This window comes from Amphimedon queenslandica, unplaced genomic scaffold (assembly GCF_000090795.2).
Source record: "Amphimedon queenslandica unplaced genomic scaffold, v1.1 AMPQUscaffold_13482, whole genome shotgun sequence".
Taxonomy (NCBI): Eukaryota; Metazoa; Porifera; class Demospongiae; order Haplosclerida; family Niphatidae; genus Amphimedon; species Amphimedon queenslandica.
This window is the reverse complement of record NW_003546282.1, coordinates 44,996-63,593: the sequence shown is the minus strand read 5'-3', so window position 1 is coordinate 63,593 and position 18,598 is coordinate 44,996. Positions and strand designations below refer to the sequence as shown.

The window sequence follows — 18,598 nt, the reverse complement described above, 5'->3', positions numbered from 1 at the left end:
CTGCTGCCCCTCCTCCTCCTAGCATGAGGCCAGGGACTACTAACTCACCTAACCAAGAGCCATTTGGTAAGAACCAACTCGCTTTTATCACTTCAGAATAACAGTTGTATAATCTCCTAGCAATTGATGTAAATATGATGAATTTTTCTATTTGTTTATTTTTTATTTTTTTAATTACAGGTGCATCTTTGACTCCCCCTCCTTCAAACTCCAGTCCTCCGGTAGCTACGACTGCGTGGAATCAGACCTTCCCTACTTACACCTGCTAGAGGAACCACTTTCACTAAATGATCGAGCACTCGTTCAACGTCCTCCCTCCCCCTTTCATTATATCACTCACACTTATCATCACGAGATCAAAACTCTTATTAAATATTATTATTATTAAAATATTATTATTAGAAACAAATTTTAGTATTTTTATAGTACCAATGCATGCATACTACACACATTTCATTTCATCCACACTCTCAGTGAACTTTCAACCCAGCATCATTAACTAAACTCATTCAGTATATCTCTCTCTTATTTGGTATTTGCTACCATTTTTTAGTTTTATAAAGAAAGTCGTTTGCTGCAATTGCATTAGCTTTCTTGTGTTCAGCTCCCACGTGCTTGCACGTGGTTGAAGTATACGGACATCCCTAGTTTTAAATCTGCGCATGCGTACAAACCCACGTGTAAAGAGGGTGTGGCTAGTAGTTAGTGATATGCAATAATATGGATGACCCTTCAGCAAGAAGGCTGAGTGTTCTGCAAGGCCATTTAAGGAAACCTGAGGTATTAGTGTATAATGTTTTACGAACAATCCACTCTCCGTACAGATCCAGTTGAATAAGTGCGGCTCTATAGAAGCTAGTGCCCCAATTTCCAGCAAAAAGACAGAGATACAGAAAGCCTTTCCAAGAAAAAGGTCAACTAGTATTATAATTATGATAATAGATTAATAATATTTGCATAATAGACTTGAGATATTAAGCTGGAATGGTTGGGGCTATAAGGATTCTGGGTTCTATCTCAATGATAAAGGAGTTGCTTTCTTCACTGGGCCAAGGTAGGTAGTTACCTCCAAATAACTAATACTTTACAGCTCATGATGTATGACACATTATTAAGGAGAGATGCATTGATTGTCTTAATAAAAGTAGTAGCTGTTCTCCAATGTGGATGGTAGTACATGTGCATATTGTTCATGTGTTTATAGGTATCCATTGAATGGGCTAGTACTGCCTTTAGTGATACCGTGGATGGAGCAGAAACTAGGTTTTGATAGAACACAAACAGCTTTCTCGCAAGTAAGTATACAATACTTTTATTTTAACAGATCCTCTCTTTCTTTCTCTCTCCCTCTCTCTCTCTCTCTCCTAGCCCCCTCCTTCTCCAGCTGATCTTCCTCCTCCAATGCCTTGTCCTTCATTTATCGAAGCTGTCCGCCCTCACTCTGTTGCCATATCAACCGATGCTGATGACAGGCTCTTCCATTCACATGGTAAAAAATAACATTTTGTGTTCTTCTCCAAAAAAGAGGAATTCTTATACCTTTTTTGATGCATATACATGTTCTTATGTTGCATAGAATGTTTGAGCAGATTCAGATCAAGTTTGGAGATTTTTTAATGAATTTTTAAGTTGTTTTAAAGTTTGACCTGCCTATTCATGTTTCTATAGGTCACACTTGTCATGAGTTGTTCATTTTGAGAAGTGGTAAAATTGATATAAGACTTGTCGATGCCGTAGTGTGGCCAGGTCAGTATATAAATAGCTACACAGCTATACTCAGACTCAAAAAATTAATTGATAATTCACTCGAAAAAGTTTCATTGCTATTTTTGTAGGTTGTCACGATCATGTAGCAAAGATAGTTCAATTGGCTTCTCTTCATAATATATGCATCATACCGTTTGGAGGTGAGTGGTAATTAATACTCAGTCAGTGTATTTGATTTGTTTGTAAAATAACTAATTATTGTAATATAGAATAATAATAATTTATGGCATTTGCATTTTTGGAAAATTTGCTCAAAAAGTGATGATTCTATTCATTCAATTTTTTGCTTATTAATTTATTATTGATTATTATTATTATTATTATTATTATTATTATTATTATTATTATTATTATTATTATTATTATTATTATTATTATTATTATTATTATTATTATCACTCCTCTTTCATTAATTATGTTGTTATTTATTTTTCATTCCCGTACAGGTGGTACTAATGTTTCAGGTGCTTTAGAGTGTCCAAGTGACGAGAGGCGTCCCATCATATCTCTAGACATGACTGAAATGGATAAGATCCTCTGGATTGACGAAGATAATTTAACTGCACACGTTGAGGCCGGCATAGTGGGACAAGACCTGGAGAGAAAGGTTATAATACTCGTACTAGCAATTTCTTTGAAAAAAAAAACACAATTGACATTTTTTATAAGTCATTTTACGTGTATTAAATTTTATGTATTGGAATTTGGATTTTTTTGTGAAAACTCTTCTACCAATACTAATATTGGTCATTGCTTTATATACACATTATATTTCTCCATTTTGAAACATTAAATTCTCTTAGTATTATACTCAATGTACCCAGCTCTTACTAGTGTCCCTTTTCACCATTAGCTGGCAGAGAGGGGATATACCTCAGGACATGAGCCAGACTCACAGGAGTTTAGTACTCTTGGTGGATGGGTAGCGACAAGGTCCTCTGGAATGAAGAAAAACAAATATGGAAATATTGAAGACCTCGTTGTTAGAATAAGGACAGTGACACCGTCCGGGACTATTGATAAAAGCTTTTTGGTTAGCAGTAATTAATTATTGTTAATTAATGGCACTGTAGTACATGTGTATTTCCAAAAAATGGCTCCAAAATCACTCCAAATTTTTATTACATTTTCTGATACATATTGATGTCCTTATGCTGTGTAGAAAGTTTGAGGTGATTCCAACTTAAATTTTTCAAGTTACGACCATTTTAAGAAAATGCCAAAATTTTGAAAAATACCCAAGGCTATAGCCCATGGTTTTTTCTGAAAAATGGCTCCGAAATCACCCCCCATTTTTATTACATTTTCTGATACATATTGATATACTTATGCTGTGTAGAAAGTTTGAGCTGATTCCAACAAATAATTTTTGAGTTATGGCCTTTTCAAGAAAACGTCAAAATTTTGAAAAATACCCAAGGCTATAGCCCATGGTTTTTTCTGAAAAATGGCTCCGAAATCACCCCCCATTTTTATTACATTTTCTGATACATATTGATATACTTATGCTGTGTAAAAAGTTTGAGCTAATTCTGACAAATAATTTTCGAGTTATGGCCATTTTAAGAAAACATCAAAATTTTGAAAAATGCCCAAGGCTATATATATAGCCCATGGTTTCTTCCGAAAAATGGCTCCGAAATCACCCCCCATTTTTATTACATTTTCTGATACATATTGATGTCCTTATGCTGTGTAGAAAGTTTGAGCTGATTCCAACAAATAATTTTCAAGTTACGGCCATTTTAAGAAAATGCCAAAATTTTGAAAAATACCCAAGGCTATAGCCCATGGTTTTTTCTGAAAAATGGCTCCGAAATCACCCCCCATTTTTATTACATTTTCTGATACATATTGATATACTTATGCTGTGTAGAAAGTTTGAGCTGATTCCGACAAATAATTTTTGAGTTATGGCCTTTTCAAGAAAACGTCAAAATTTTGAAAAATACCCAAGGCTATAGCCCATGGTTTTTTCCGAAAAATGGCCCCGAAATCACCCCAAATTTTTATTACATTTTCTGATATATATTGATGTCCTTATGCTGTGTAGAAAGTTTGAGCTGATTCCGACAAATATTTTTTGAGTTATGGCCATTTTAAGAAAAGGTCTAAATTTTGAAAATAAGCTCATGATTTAAAAAATTATGTATCAGAAACAGCTCACACGTTTTACACAGCATAAGGACATTAATGTGTAATCAATCACTGAGATGTATTGCTGAGAATTATCCATTTCTGATACATGGTATGCCATTATACCTGTTGTTATGTTGTGTAGAATTTTTGAGCAAAAATTATAAATAATTGTCAATATTTTCATCCATGAATTAATTACCTCTTAATATTAAAGGGACCGAGAAATTCGCTGGGACCCGATTTGCAGCATTTCATACTAGGATCAGAAGGTACTTCCTCTTCTTTTAATAATATGATATTTCTCCTCTCTCACTCCTTCTCTTCTTTGTGACCTTTGAAATATATAAATGTACATGTACAATGTACATGTATGTACGTACACATTGACCTTTACTATACATGTCCATTACCTACAGGGACACTTGGTGTCATTACTGAGGTGACTATGAGAATTAGGCCACTCCCTCAGGTTCGCCGCTATGGGTCCATTGTCTTTCCGACCTTTGAGCTAGGAGTGGAGTATATGAGGGATGTTGCTAAGCAACGCTGTGCTCCTGCCTCCATTAGACTAATGGATAACTTGCAGTTTCAGATTGGTTAGTTAATACTCCTTTTTGTTTGTTGGGTCAAACTTTTGCTTTTATGGGGAGAGGGAAATTTTAACTTGTTAATAATTATGAGGACGTGGATTTACTGAACTATTAATAAATTGGTTAATAGTTTTTTAGCCACTTGATGCTCTTCCACTCTTTCTTTTAAAGGTCAGATTTTAAAGCCAACCCCATCATTTACAACTTCAATTATTGACTCAATTAAGAAGATATACGTTACTAAAGTAAGACCCTAATTGTTGTACTAATGCTGTGATCAAATAATTGAAAAAATTGCAAATTTATTTGATCCTTCAGCTGGTGTATCATCATGTCTTTCTTTTATTATTCAGTTTAAAGGATTTGATCCTGACAAGATGGCCGCCTGCACATTACTAATGGAAGGAACTCCTGAAGTACGTTCAGAGAGAGAATATTTTATTGTTATTAATGTACATGTACTTAGGAAGTAAAGCTACAAGAAAAGAGATTGATTGATATTGCTTCCAAATACAAGTAACCAGTTGTAGTGCAATACTTTATTAAATATATGCAAAATGAATTTCTTTAATTTTATGTAAAATTTTTTACCTACAGTGGCCTGTCTGGAGGCGAAGAGAATGGTCGCCGTGGCTACATGATGACCTTTGTGATTGCTTACATCAGGGTAAGGAAAAGAAAAGATGATAGAACAAAGGATAGAGAAAGAGAGAGAAAGAGAGAAAATAAAATGTTACTTAAAAAGTTATTTTTCTCCTTTAGGATATGGCGTTTGACTATGGCTACCTATCAGAATCATTTGAAACTTCAATACCTTGGAGCAGGTCAAATTATGTCAATAATCTAAAACTATTTTTTCCACTACACTAAATCCAACTATTAGCATATTATGTTAATAATAATAATAATAATAATAATAATAATAATAATGTACTTAATTGTGTTTTTGATGCCTCAGAGTTGTTGACATGTGTCGCAATGTTAAAGAGAGGATCTCCCAGCTGTGCACTGATAATGGTATCATTCGTCCACCACTCATCAGCTGCCGGGTAACTCAAGTCTACGATGAAGGAGCTTGTGTCTACTTTTATCTTGCCTTCTCTTACCTTGAGGTCGGGATGGACCCTGTAAAACTATTCCATACGATTGAAGTAAGCAGAGCAATGGACATGGAACATACTTTATATAGCAACTTAATTTTTAAATTTTTAAATCTTTTGGATTAGTTCAAATGTTATGTTTATCAATAAACAAGTATATAAATGTATCTACAGAAACTTAATTTTTTTTAATTTTAAATCTTTTTTATCAATTATTATAGTCATCTGCTAGGGATGAGGTCTTAGCCAATGGTGGAAGTCTGTCACATCATCATGGAGGTTAGTCATTGCTGTACTGCATGAGTCCTGCCTTGTTTCAAGCTATTTTAGTTGCTGTTGTTATTGCAGTTTATTCTGCACATTTAAATGCAACTCTTTCCTCTCTCTCTCTTAGTTGGTAAAATACGTAAGAAGTGGATTAAAGACACTCTAACTCCCACTGGTATTGATATGTTGTATGCTGTGAAGAGACAAGTCGATCCACAGAACATATTCGGTTGTGCTAATCTTCTACCTTAGGAAGCATAATGCTTCTGTGTGCATAGCTTTATATGTGACTCTTGAATTATTATTATTGTGTATTTTATATTTTGGGGGCAATATTTATAAAATTTTTCTACCTTTTTGAATGATTGTTCTTGGGAACATTGTTATAATAATTTTATTATAATGCTATATACCCACTAAAATAAATTTTCCCAATGCATTAGTAATTTAAGGAAAACCTAATACCATGATGTTAAATAAAAATAACAACAACAACAACAATAGTAATAATAATTACTATTGCTATTGTTATCATCTATTGTTAATACAAGTAGTGTGCAAAACAGTTAAAATGTCCCATCATTCATTCGCTCATGTATTAATAATATATTGTAACAATCTCTTTTGTGCACTGCGTGAATCAGTCCTGACACCAACTCATTCAACTTGATGCGGATTCAGTTCCGATGTTGATATCTCAATGCTCTTTGATATATCGTTACTGTTCGGAGCTATGGTGAGGCTCGGTAGGAAGAGAGGAGACGTGAGAAGGTTACTCCCAGCCAGTGGGCTGCTGACAAGAGGAGAGAGAGAGGAGAAAGAGGACAGGAGGGTAACCCCTACAGTGTGGCCACTTGAAGGAGCTGGGACTGGTGGCTCATCTGTATAAAGGAAAAACATAATGAGCTCACAAGGAACAAATTGATAAAAGTAATATTTGCGATTATTGTGATGAGTAGTTAAGTTTTTTCATAATGATATCATGCCGATTGATATTAATGTATGAATTATTTCATGTACGATTGATGTGTGTGTGGATATGTATCAGACATAATATTTTTTTAAATGGAGAATTCTCTCTTAGTGATTGCAGATTTTAATCCCCACAATTAGAAGCACTGGTATATGCTACATGTACATGACGTACCTGGTTTTGCCATCAATGGACAGTCCTTATGAGCCAACAGGATTGACTTAAGCTGCTGGACCTCAGCCCTCAATAAGATGACCTCTTGCTGTAAGCTGGTATTCAGCATCTCCAGCTCCTTTGCTTTCTTATCCAGTGTATCCACCCAGTGCTTTTTACGGGCCCTACAGCGACTGGCAGCTGCTCTGTTCCGCTCTAAGAATTTCTGACGCTTTGTCTCTGGGTCTTCATCATCAGGCTTCCTACCTCTTCTAGGGAGGAAGGGAAGGAGAGAGAGAGAGGGGAGGGAGTATCCATTTCAAATTATTCTGAGGTTTATGACAATGGAAATACCTCCTGGGAGCATCCTGTGGTACAGCAAAACCATCAGAGCTGGATCCACTTTCACTGTTACTCTAAAAAGTTATAAAAAATAATCCAGCATTTCAAAAATAACATTTTAAAAATTAAATAAATAATCAATTTTTACGGAATTCAAAATATTTACACATGCTTATAACAGACAGTGAGTGACCAATGCAGTACCTCAATGACAGCTTTAAGAGCTTGAGCTAATACCTCAGTATTCTTTTTCTGATTTGCCTCAACGACATTCTTATTTTGAATTGAAGCCAGCAACTTTTGTTTAGTGAGTGCTGTAGCAGTACCAATATGAGCTGGGACTGTGGCAAGGGGAACCTGAGAAAAGAGAGAGGAAGGGAGGGGGAGAGAGAGAGAGGGAGAGAGGGAGGGGGAGAGAGAGAGGGGGGAGAGAGAGAGGGGGGGGGAGAGAGTAATATTCAAAAGAAATGAAAAACACTCACAGCTTTTTGAGGATTAGCTAGGCTAGGAGGAGGAGCTACAGGAATAGCAGGTGGCAAGACCTTTTGAACTCCATCAATTTGTAACTTTGCCTATCGAATAACACAAAACATGAATAACATCACCATGGTAACTGAATATGTGTACCTTCTCTTTCTCGTTATTTTGAGTTGCTTGTTTGAAATCCTGAGATAAGAGAAAGGAGAGAGTAATCACTATAGCTATACAGTTGAGTGACATTATACACATGTACATGTATCTACATATACACATGTACAATTTACATATACTACCAATAACACTGTGTTTCTGTGACAGCATTCATCAAATTCAAACCATTCAACACAAGAGGAGGAGCGTTAGTATGGCTTGAAGGCTTACGTGTTCAAACGGATTTGCTTCAAGCTCTTGAAAGAGACCAGCCTCCTCACAGTTACGTAGAAACCGAGTCGGAGTAGGAGTTTGATCTGAGAGAGAGAGAAAGGGAGGGAGAGAAGAGGGGGAAAGAAGAGGGAAGTTGGTAGAGGAGGATACAGTGTCATACGTACAAGATGTCAACATTTTGTAGTATTTTAATTTTAAATAATAATTAGTATCATGAGGTCAATACTCACAAGACCATATCACTGACCCCACATCACACACACACACACACCATCTCTCTCTCTCTCTCTCTTTCCTTACCAATACAGTATACATGTATATTGATATTTTAAATAATGCTCTCTCTGTTCTTCTCTTCCCTTACCAATTAGCTGTATATCTCCTTTATTGAGTTTGAGAGAAAGCTCGTGCTTAGTCTTGTGAATAGCAAGATGGTCGTTATTTGTGAATTGCTGGAGGGAGAGAGGGAGAAGAGAAAGAGATGGAGGGAAAAGACTCGATTAAAAGATGCCTATGATGTCAATTTGACACAATAGACCAGCCAGGGGAGACTTTTTTAGGTACAGCTCAAAATGACATCATACTGACAGCATCGCTCTGACACTCACACAGAATATAGGAGGGGGACTCACCTGTCCACAGCCGGGGTAATTACAAACAAAAGGCTTGTCGCTCTCTGTGGCGGCCATGAGAGAGAGGGAGAGAGAAGAGGGAGCCGAGGGTTATGAAAGATGTAAATATCAAAGAGAAAGCTTTGGGACTGAGAAAGAAAGAGACACAGAGAGAGCTTTGTCACGCATATAATGGGCGTGTCTTAACTAACTACTTCATCATTAGCTTCTAAAGCATACAAGATTGACATGGCCGGTAATATTTTCAAGAGAAAGCCTACAGTAACTGCTAGCTCAGATCTCAAGAGGGTCTCAGGGGTAAGGACATGATGTGATAAAATGTCCATGCTTTGTTTTTTTTCTCTGTAGACTGAGGCTGCTCAAGCTCAGTCCAGTTTCAACATAGAGAAGATAACAGATATACAGAATCACTTTACAAGGGGAGAGGTAGGGTGCTTGTAACTCTTGTCTATAGAACAATACAGTAATGTCTATATGAAAGAAATTGTACAATGGATAGGATAATATTTAGTTTACTTTGGAACACATTTGCAAGTGCATCCTTCATTTTCTTAACAGGTTCTACTAGTTCCTGGTCGACTTTTTATCAGGGAAGGTAGCCTCTGGAAGATTTGTCGAAAAGGGCCAAAGAAACGTCAGTTCTTTCTCTTCAATGATATCCTAGTCTATGGCTCCATACTCAGTCGTGGTCTTTATAGCAATCAACACATCCTCCCTATTAGCAGTATGACTGTGTCTTCAAAATGTCACTATATGCCTCAGGTGGAGCTGGAAACTGTAGGAGAGGGAGGAGGAAAGGAAGAACTAGGTACTACATTCTATTTCTTTTAAGTCTATTGTATTTTCTTGTTTATTTATTTGTCAATTTTTTCTTAATTCTTTTCATCTATTTTTCTCTTTTTTTTCTAGACCCTGATAATGCCTTTCAGATCAATCATGCTGATAAATCATTTCACGTCTTTGCACTAACAAAAGCTGACAAGACCAACTGGATAGCTAATCTCACTAAGCAAATAAATAAACTAAACAAAGGCAAGGCATAGATAACAGAAAGCTTTTAGTTTTATGATATTTCGGTTGATTGTGTTTGCAACACTAATAATAACATCCATTAAACTGGAATGAAAAACTAACCTCATATCCAAACAATCAATTATTAGGACATTCAATGTTGATACTAAACTCTATCACCAGCATTATTCTAATAGTTTAAAGGTTTCAGCAGTGGATTTGTTGACAACCTTTAGAACAATGCACATTGTCTTTTTACATTATGTGTGTATTTATCATGAAGTACCATTTATTGTACATGTGCATGAATTGTATGGCTATTGATGGTTGTCATGATGGGCAAGCTAAACTTACTTTCAGTTTAACTTCTACATTTTAATTTTCCTATTTGCACATGTATATGTTTTGATGGTTATTTTTTTTCCTTCCTTTTCTCCATATTACATTATGTATTGTATAATCTTTCTTTTTCTCCAGATGCTGAAGACACAACAGCAATGCTCTATAAGGCAGTATGGGTACCTGATTCAGTCACTAATCAATGCATGCTCTGCAAACAAAAGTTCTCAGCTTTCGTTAGAAAGCACCACTGCAGAATGTGTGGGCGTATCGTCTGCTCCCAATGCTCACCTCATAAAGCAGATATAGCGCAGCTATCGGGTGCAAAGCCTAGTGGTAAAACTGAACGTGTTTGTCACCAGTGTAACAAGCCACTGGTATTATGTGTGGGAGGAGAGAATGATGCACTTGATAGTACTAAAGGTTAGTATAAGTTTATATAGTGAAGATGACTATGTATGGACAAATGGATATTATCTGTATTCATGTACAGTACATGTGTGTGTGGGCTTGTTTTTGGTGTTGAGTACAAGCGATATTTGATATTTTAGAGAAATGACACTCAATCCACTAAGGATTAGAAATACATGTACATTTTAATAGTGTATGACATATGCCCTTTATATCTACTGTATACATACAATTGTGCATGTATTTAACATGAATTGCATGCACACAGCACATGTATTTAACATGAATTGCATGTACATAGCACATGTTTTTTTGTAATACAGTGATCTTGTCCCATTCCTGTGTGTATACAATTCACAAGTTGTTGCTTTACAATTGTGGTTATCTTGTTCACTATAGTTGTAGGTCCACCTGTAGATAGTAAGCCGAGAGAGGAGGAGGGAGGGAAGGAAGATGGCGATGATAACGACAGTACAGAGACCGAGGATTCCGATGATTCAGAGGCTGAAGAACTTCCCGTTCCTCCTCCTCGCAAGAAAAAGCAGCAAAAAGAAGACGGAGCTATGAAACCCAAACAAGCACCTCCCCCTCGTCCTGCTCCTCCTAAACTCTCTCCGGCAGCAGCTACTGGAAAGAAGGTCCCACCTCCGAGACCACAGAGTGGCCCACTATCAAAGTCTCCTCCTCCTCCTGCTACTACTAGCGAGCCTAGCCCTGTACCGTTACCACGGAAACAGACCACGCCTACCATTCAAAGGAAGGAGGAGGAGCCTGCTGTTGTCGTGGTGGAGAAACCGGTTGCGCCAAAGAGAACAAAATTATTGACAGGAGGAACGCAAAACCAATTGAAGGAAGAAGAGAGAAAGGACGACAGAGTGAAAGAAGAAAAGGAAGAGAAAGAAGAGACAATAAAAGAGGAAGGGAAGGAGGAGGAGGAGGAAGAGGTACAGACGATAGAAGAGGAATCACAAGAACCAAATAACGAATTGAATGCCCCCACCACTGACACTGAAGAAGCTCCTCCCACTGAAGAAGCTCCTCCCACTGAACAAGCCCCTCCCACTGAACAAGCTCTTCCCACTGAAGAGTCTGAAACCAGTCCAACTGAAGGAGTTACTACAGAAAGTGTCAGTGATGATCAAAGTCCATCCAGTGGGCCTGTATCAACTGAAAGTCAAACCGAAACGAATAAAAAGGTAAACACGTCAGCCACAAACAACTTGTTTTGTTGAGAAAGAGAGGTAGAGGTTTATCTAGTATAATAGTATATACTTTAATGTACTACTGTATTTGTGTACATGTAGGTACCAGTAAATAGAAGAAAGAAATACCAAAGGTATGGGGTGTATAAATAATACAATAAATGATTGTATACATGTTGTTAATAGTGATACTAATGATAGTGCTTCTACTGCTCTTGATACAAAGACCACACAAGCCTCACCCCTTCCACCTGGAGGACGAAGTAAGCCACACCCACACTTTCCTTTAACATTAATTAATTCTTGTAGGCCCGTCAGTAAATGCACGTCCAAGAAAATCGAAATTTGCTCCAGCAAATAACACCTGAACACAAATCTGAACAATAGTCCATCGGAATAGCATTAAAATCACTGTTACAATTATTATTAATATTATTATTTTTGATGTTATTTTCTTGTCTGCTAATTCACTGTTCATCTCCATCAGTGAATATTGTGTGCTTTGGCGTTTCTAGCTTATACTCTTTAGTCTCTATGCAGCCGGAGTATCCTGGAAACTCGTACTCAATCCCGAGGGATTTGAGACGATCTCTTCTTTTGCTTTCCCGCTCTAGCACACCTTTGACATAACTCTGTATCTCAGCTTGAGTCTTAGGCTAGAGAAGGAGGCAGAGAAAGAAGAGGGCAATATACACATGTCTCTTCTACATGTACATATACTATTTGGGTCACCAATTATTGTATTATCACCATTAACATTACTACAGTATATAGTTAATCATTTTTTGGACTCGCGTAGGCGGGTACTAAGCAGTTGGGTTGTCATTCTGTCATTCTGTCCACACAATTTAATTGATTTGTAAAAAAAATTATCTTTTTGTTTGAGCAGTCTAGAGCTCTATTTCTTCTTCTAGCAACAGATAAAGTTGCTTTCTTTCATCTAATTATGCTCTTGTAGCATCCCGTGGCACCAAAAGCTGTGAACTGCTAAACCAGGGGACCTCTCTCCAGGTGAGAGCTCGTGTTTCACTCTACAGGGCCGAGATTTGCTTCAGAGGTAGAAAATCCCATCTAACGAAAAACAAAAAGAACGATTTTGTCCTAACTTCGTTGTTTGTGAGTTACAGTTGCTCAAACTTTGTGATTTAGCCTCTTGGAGAATTTTTCAGGCGGCACTGGGGAAAGCAGGAGCAACCAAACTCTCTCAGTCTCTTTTAAATATCTAGAAAAATTTTCTGTGCTAACTCTTTCTTGGAATAGAGCTTCAGATGCTAAAATAAATTTCAGCTTTTCTTCTTTCTCCTACCCATGTGCCATGATTTAGCTAGTTAGTTGTTGACCACACCCATAGCTTATTTTAATTATCATTATAACTATGCAGTCCATAATAATAATTTTTTTTCAAATTGCTTAAAATATCACAGTACAAGTAATACATATCACTCAGGTGAATTCCAGCAGGCGAGTCCATTGCACCATAGTGCTTCATTATTGTAGGCGTTTAGAGAGAAGTATGGCATGTATGCAGAAAGTTTTATGGACTATTATAGTACTTGATACTTATTAAAATGGCAAGGAGAGAGATTTTTCTTATACATGTACATATGAATGTCCTGATGCTGCTTTAAAATTTTGAGCTGATTCCGATCAAGTTTGAATTTTTTTACGAATTTTTAAAGTTGCTCAAAAATTGGGCCAAAGTCCCTGTACTATAGTACAGGGATTTTGGCCAAATTTTGCCAAAAATGAAAAGGTGAGAATTCTTAATTTTTATTATGTTTTCTCATGCATATACATGTACTTATGTTGTGTAGAAAGTTTGAGCTGATTCCGATCAAGTTTGAATTTTTTTACGAATTTTTAAAGTTGCTCTAAAATCTGGTTAAAGTCCCTGTACTATAGTACAGGGATTTTGGCCAAATTTGCCAAAAATGAAAAGTGAAATTTTTTTGACCTTTTATAATTTTTGATAGGGAAAATTCAGCATTATTTTTATTAAATTTTCTGATACACATACAAAATTACGTTTCCTTTACACATAATTTGCTAGTAACATTCATAGTCTCACCTTTTTCACTGGTTTGACTCTTTTCTTTAACGTAAACTGTCTAAATGTGTTGGGCTTGAGTGTAGCTGGATCAATGTAACGACCTAGAGGAGAAAACAGTGGAGCAAAAGATGTCAAAATATATCTTCCCCTTCAATATTCCTCACATTTCATTACTTTCTCAAACAAGAGGTAATTGTTATGAGCCTCAGCTGCTTCCTTTGCAGCAACGGAAGTAGCAAATTCAATGAAAGCAAAACCTCTTGAGCGACCGGTCTGAAGGAAACAGAGTACAGAGGAAATGAGGGGATTCATTATTAAGGATATTCACATGACATGTACATTGTATGTATATATACATGCACTTAAACTTTAACACACAGTTTAACCTCCATAATAAGGATAATAAGGACACCATACAATCTTATTATAATGAGGACATTTGGTAATGCCTAATTGATGCAAGCCTATACAAGAGTACTTCTGAAATGAGGACACTTCTGCATTAAAGACAGGTAGTGTGGGCCCAATGGTGTCCTTAATAAAGAGGCTACACTGTACATGTATTAAGGACAGGTAGTGTGGGCCCAATGGTGTCCTTAATAAAGAGGCTACACTGTACATGTATTAAGGACAGGTAGTGTGGGCCCAATGGTGTCCTTAATAAAGAGGCTACACTGTACATGTATTAAGGACAGGTAGTGTGGGCCCAATGGTGTCCTTAATAAAGTAATTATAATATACATGTACAAGATACATGGACCAGGTGTATTCTAATTATAATTTCTCTCACTCTTTTGCTCCTAATCAGTTTCAGATTCGTAACTTCACCAAACTGAGTAAAATAACTTTTCATTTCTCTCTCGTAGAACCCGTGAGGTATGTGACTGAGGTATATGGCACCTGGCTTCAACTCCTCCTCTTCATTGGCTTCTTCCGCCTTCTGTTTCTTCTCTTTCTTTTTACTCTGTTTATAATCAATGATAGTTTTTTTAACACACTTTTGAGCTAGTTCTGATTACAATTGACCATAAAATATTAATCTAAAGTATAATTTTTCAGATAATACAACCATTACCAGAAACTAGGAGATAACGGTCTCCTGTTGTTTTAAATGATGTGATGCCAAACTTACCATTCCTCAAAACCTTTTCTGTTCTCTAGTCTCTACCACCACGTGGACTCCTAATTTCCTAGGAACCCCACCCATGACAAAATGGCGTATAACAAAGAATACTTTTAAAGTTTAAATTGGTTGCTTATTTCTTTATTATTAAAAGAGACAAATAAGACAATAATTACTGGTTTATGTAATTATCATAACAGGTGAGAATGAGGTAATATCTTGGAACTCAGCGACCACTACAAAGGAAAAAAAGATTTCATTATGAAACAGACAACAAAACAAAAGGCTTTAAAACTTACACCAATATGTTGTTAATTGGAATATGAATTAGCTTAACAAAGAATCCAATGAAGCCCATTATGGCAAACCCTATAGCAGTTGCAAAGGCTATCTTCTGAAACTCTAAAAAGAAAAAAAACGGAATTTGAAACTTTTGAATTTAAAGCTCTGTACCTTTCAGATCAGGCTTTGTACATCTTTTCACTAGTCTAATGGAGTCCTTGGCAAACTCTTTTAAAGGTTTAACGTAGTCTTGGACAAGATCCATTGAATTTTGTTGGACAAAAAGAGGAAACAGAACCGTCAACGTGTAAAAACTGAACTTGAAATTATACTTTGGCCACACCTATATAAATGGGCGTGGTTACCTAATTAATTAACTGTATTTAATTATTATTTTTCATAACTTTATCATGTAACAAAAAAGTACAAAAAATAGTTTATAAAACTGTGTAGTCCTTTGCTCCACATTCCTCATTCATCCCAGCAGCTGTGTAGCATTAATCAACCATTGGTGGGCTTCAGTCCTTCCTTGATCTATGAGGACAGGAGAAAGGGTGTCACGAACTTGAGTGTGATAATCATTCAACCAAGACACTTCATCTTCAGTGAGGAGCTCAGGGGCTATCATCTTTAGCTGTATAGGAACCTAATAATAAATAAATAAATAATTAAATGAATAAATAAATAAATGGATAAATAAAATAAATAAATGGATAAATAAAATAATAAATAAATAAATGAATGAATAAATAATGGTGCAATGTACCAAGGTAACGGGCTCCATAGTAAGGTAGGGCGATCCACCAAACTGATACTGTAATAAAGAAAGAAAGAGGATAACTTATTCATTTTCATACATGTACATACACACACACACGTACATGCATACATTATCACTGAAATTGATATAGTACACTTATGTCTAGCAATCTGGTGTACAAAAGATAAGGAAAGAAAGAGGATAAGTTATCCATTTTCATACACATGTACACTGTACATACATGCATGCATTATCACTATAAATAAATTGATAGTACACATATATTTAGCGATGTGTATGGGACATTAGGTTGTGATTAGATTAATAAGTAATGGATTAGTTCCTTTACTTTAGTTTCAACTGGTTTGATAAGGACTATGTTTTCAATTCTGATCCCAAACTCGCCGTCTTCGTAATATCCTGGCTCTGAGAGGATAAGAGAAGATATTTTAATGAAAAGACAAAGAAGGCAAAAAATTAAGAGTGAACTACATGCATAAGAAATAAAGCACCACAGAAACACAAGATATACATGCACCGTATGTGTATTAAAATATCTTAATTCTGTAGGAAATGATGGTGTCATTTCAAACCAAACACACACACACACACACACACACACACACGCTTACCATCAGATACAAACATTCCTCCATATAACGGCTCACTATAGTTACGGGACCCTCCAATTCCATGGGGACCTAGAATCAAACAAAACTCTCCCTCCCCGCCCACACCTCATTAAATCACGCCCATACCTTCATGTACATTAAGAAATGCTCCAACACCATGACCAGTTCCATGACGATAGTTGAGCCCCGCCTTCCATAACGGCAGACGAGCAAAAGCATCAAGAGCTGGACCTATAATTGATATAATTATTAATTGATTAATTAATACTAAAGTAGGTTATCATCAATAAGTAGTAGAGTGAGGGTTTTAAACTGGATTAACTGACCAGGGGTTTTCTCAGGGAACACGGCAGTACACAATGCAATGTTACCTTTAAGAACACGAGTGAAGCATTCCTAATATAGTGCAAGTGAGAGACTCATGGAAACAATTAATACATTACATAGAGTATGTACATCATAACATGAACATGAATATACATGTATGTGTACATGTACATGTACATATACATGTATGTGTACATGTACATGTACGTGTAGTACATGTGTACTTCCTACCTTTTGCTTGTCCGTGGGATTCCCAAAGTGCATAGTCCTTGTTACGTCAGTAGTGCCATCTCTACAGGCAGTGAGATACAATAATCGAACTATTTCACAAATTTATGTATTGCCATATGTTAAAAATTCTTGATCACTCAGATAATAAAAGGAAACAAGCATTTTGATAAAGCCTTATTCATCAAAATCTTTCACAATTCATAAACATGTGAGCAAACTTAGATTGAAGTTCACAACTAATTAAAGTAATTAACTTTTAATTCAAAGTACATTTACTATAAAGTGGTTGAACCATAATAACATGTTACTAAAAATAGGGTGGGGTACAAGACTAAAAGACTAGACATTGTGACTTCTTAATTACAAACACTCCCCCAAACAGCACTGATAATAATACGTAATTAAAATCCTGTGGTCAATTATGAACATCATAAAAATAAAAACAGCACCCATAAGAGTAAATGCAGTATATACCACAAAGACACAAACCCTCTCACTACACTACAATACATACACAATACATATACATACACTACATACAACAATACAGGTAGGGACTCGGAACTTACTATTGATTTAATAAACTTTCCTCAAAAGGTTAAAGCGATAGACAAAAGTACAGACACGTTACTCTAATTAAAGCCCCGATACCCACTCAACAATGAAGGAGGTGGTTACCCAAATTCCTTTAAGGTCACGATTAATACACGTACCATGAATATAGTTATACATAAGTACATATACCCACTATTATATTATTCTAAATTTATCAATCGATGATGCAATATCATGAAAGAACTCAAAGAAGTAAACAAGTTGATGCTAACCAATAAAGTATTGCATAAGCCACTAAACCCTACATCTACATGTACATGTACATCTATCCAACACTTCCTATTAGTAAAAAAACACCATAATCACTAGTCAAATGACAAAGCTATTGGACTTCAATTATCATTTACTTACACAATACATTAGAAACTTCCCTAAAGTCACTAATTGTACAGCAAAGAATGGAAATCACTTGCACGTGTTCATATTCACTGAAGTTGAATCAGTTATTTATAATTATCAGTTATCACATCCAAATTGGTACATAACAGAAATGACATTAACTTCATGCACATGTACAAAAAAAGAACATAAAGCTGAAAACACAAATCAACATGTACAACATGTACAGTAAGAGCTTCCATCCAATTAAATAATAATAACTATCACCAAGAGTAGATAATTAGTTAGGGAGAGTGTCTAACCGCCCTATAGTAGCTGAAACATCACCGCGTAGTCTTTTTTTGCTTATCTCTGGGCATTTCCGCATACTTAGATCAGTAGTGGAGTTTCAGAATTCTATTCTCATGCATGGGCGTGTAATTAATAACCTTATTAACCTGTAAAATGGC

The 18,598-nt window shown here is 36.1% G+C and overlaps 6 protein-coding genes across 12 annotated transcripts in view; 3 read left to right on the top strand and 3 right to left on the bottom strand.

The window, feature by feature from the left end:
- The window catches only part of LOC100632785 (paired box protein Pax-9-like), a gene marked incomplete in the record, with an annotated part of 6,407 nt that extends 5,851 nt beyond the window's left edge, over nt 1-556 (top strand). The window contains 2 exon segments of the mRNA NM_001305254.1: nt 3-66; nt 181-556. Coding sequence (NP_001292183.1) covers nt 3-66; nt 181-269 — 153 coding nt within the window.
- Nucleotides 557-691: 135 nt separating this feature from the next.
- On the top strand, nt 692-6,255 carry LOC100632657 (alkyldihydroxyacetonephosphate synthase, peroxisomal-like). Its single transcript, XM_003384858.3, has 19 exons — nt 692-780; nt 825-913; nt 965-1,054; nt 1,205-1,295; nt 1,369-1,489; nt 1,669-1,746; nt 1,836-1,907; nt 2,214-2,374; nt 2,621-2,800; nt 4,121-4,175; nt 4,323-4,502; nt 4,668-4,741; nt 4,850-4,912; nt 4,963-5,012; nt 5,094-5,163; nt 5,259-5,320; nt 5,455-5,647; nt 5,818-5,875; nt 5,991-6,255. The coding sequence occupies exons 1-19, from the start codon at nt 721-723 to the stop codon at nt 6,113-6,115; spliced, it is 1,872 nt and encodes a 623-aa protein (XP_003384906.1). The 5' UTR covers nt 692-720; the 3' UTR covers nt 6,116-6,255.
- Nucleotides 6,256-6,309: 54 nt separating this feature from the next.
- Nucleotides 6,310-8,914, bottom strand: LOC100632529 (cyclic AMP-dependent transcription factor ATF-2-like). Of its 4 annotated transcripts, none has more exons than XM_011404250.2 (9): nt 8,828-8,914; nt 8,560-8,647; nt 8,193-8,278; nt 7,959-7,997; nt 7,814-7,903; nt 7,536-7,688; nt 7,344-7,405; nt 7,011-7,261; nt 6,310-6,744 (listed from the first exon to the last, which is right to left on the bottom strand). In XM_011404250.2, the coding sequence occupies exons 1-9, from the start codon at nt 8,882-8,884 to the stop codon at nt 6,521-6,523; spliced, it is 1,050 nt and encodes a 349-aa protein (XP_011402552.1). In that variant the 5' UTR covers nt 8,885-8,914; the 3' UTR covers nt 6,310-6,520. The 4 variants fall into 4 exon arrangements, with proteins under 4 accessions (XP_011402552.1, XP_019849658.1, XP_019849659.1 ...); XM_019994099.1 differs by having other exon boundaries at nt 7,011-7,258; XM_019994100.1 differs by having other exon boundaries at nt 7,569-7,688.
- A 120-nt stretch (nt 8,915-9,034) lies between these two features.
- Nucleotides 9,035-12,264, top strand: LOC100632402 (vacuolar protein sorting-associated protein 27-like). The gene is made up of 9 exons (XM_019994098.1): nt 9,035-9,124; nt 9,176-9,253; nt 9,386-9,635; nt 9,737-9,859; nt 10,316-10,600; nt 10,988-11,784; nt 11,893-11,924; nt 11,977-12,053; nt 12,100-12,264. Exons 1-9 carry the CDS (start codon nt 9,056-9,058, stop codon nt 12,156-12,158), a joined length of 1,770 nt encoding a protein of 589 aa, XP_019849657.1. The 5' UTR covers nt 9,035-9,055; the 3' UTR covers nt 12,159-12,264.
- On the bottom strand, nt 12,135-15,194 carry LOC100640405 (MKI67 FHA domain-interacting nucleolar phosphoprotein-like). The gene is made up of 5 exons (XM_003384834.3): nt 14,973-15,194; nt 14,631-14,804; nt 14,005-14,113; nt 13,859-13,941; nt 12,135-12,446 (listed from the first exon to the last, which is right to left on the bottom strand). The coding sequence occupies exons 1-5, from the start codon at nt 14,973-14,975 to the stop codon at nt 12,258-12,260; spliced, it is 558 nt and encodes a 185-aa protein (XP_003384882.1). The 5' UTR covers nt 14,976-15,194; the 3' UTR covers nt 12,135-12,257.
- Nucleotides 15,195-15,632: 438 nt separating this feature from the next.
- Nucleotides 15,633-18,598, bottom strand: part of LOC100632278 (xaa-Pro aminopeptidase 1-like) — a 14,091-nt gene continuing 11,125 nt past the window's right edge. For all 4 annotated transcript variants that reach the window (XM_019994094.1, XM_019994095.1, XM_019994093.1 and 1 more), the window contains exons 12-18: nt 17,196-17,256; nt 16,964-17,033; nt 16,764-16,868; nt 16,638-16,706; nt 16,355-16,431; nt 16,012-16,059; nt 15,633-15,891 (exon numbers count right to left, since the gene is read on the bottom strand). In XM_019994094.1, coding sequence (XP_019849653.1) covers nt 15,721-15,891; nt 16,012-16,059; nt 16,355-16,431; nt 16,638-16,706; nt 16,764-16,868; nt 16,964-17,033; nt 17,196-17,256 — 601 coding nt within the window. In that variant the 3' untranslated portion in view covers nt 15,633-15,720. The remainder of the gene's footprint in view (nt 15,892-16,011; nt 16,060-16,354; nt 16,432-16,637; nt 16,707-16,763; nt 16,869-16,963; nt 17,034-17,195; nt 17,257-18,598) is intronic.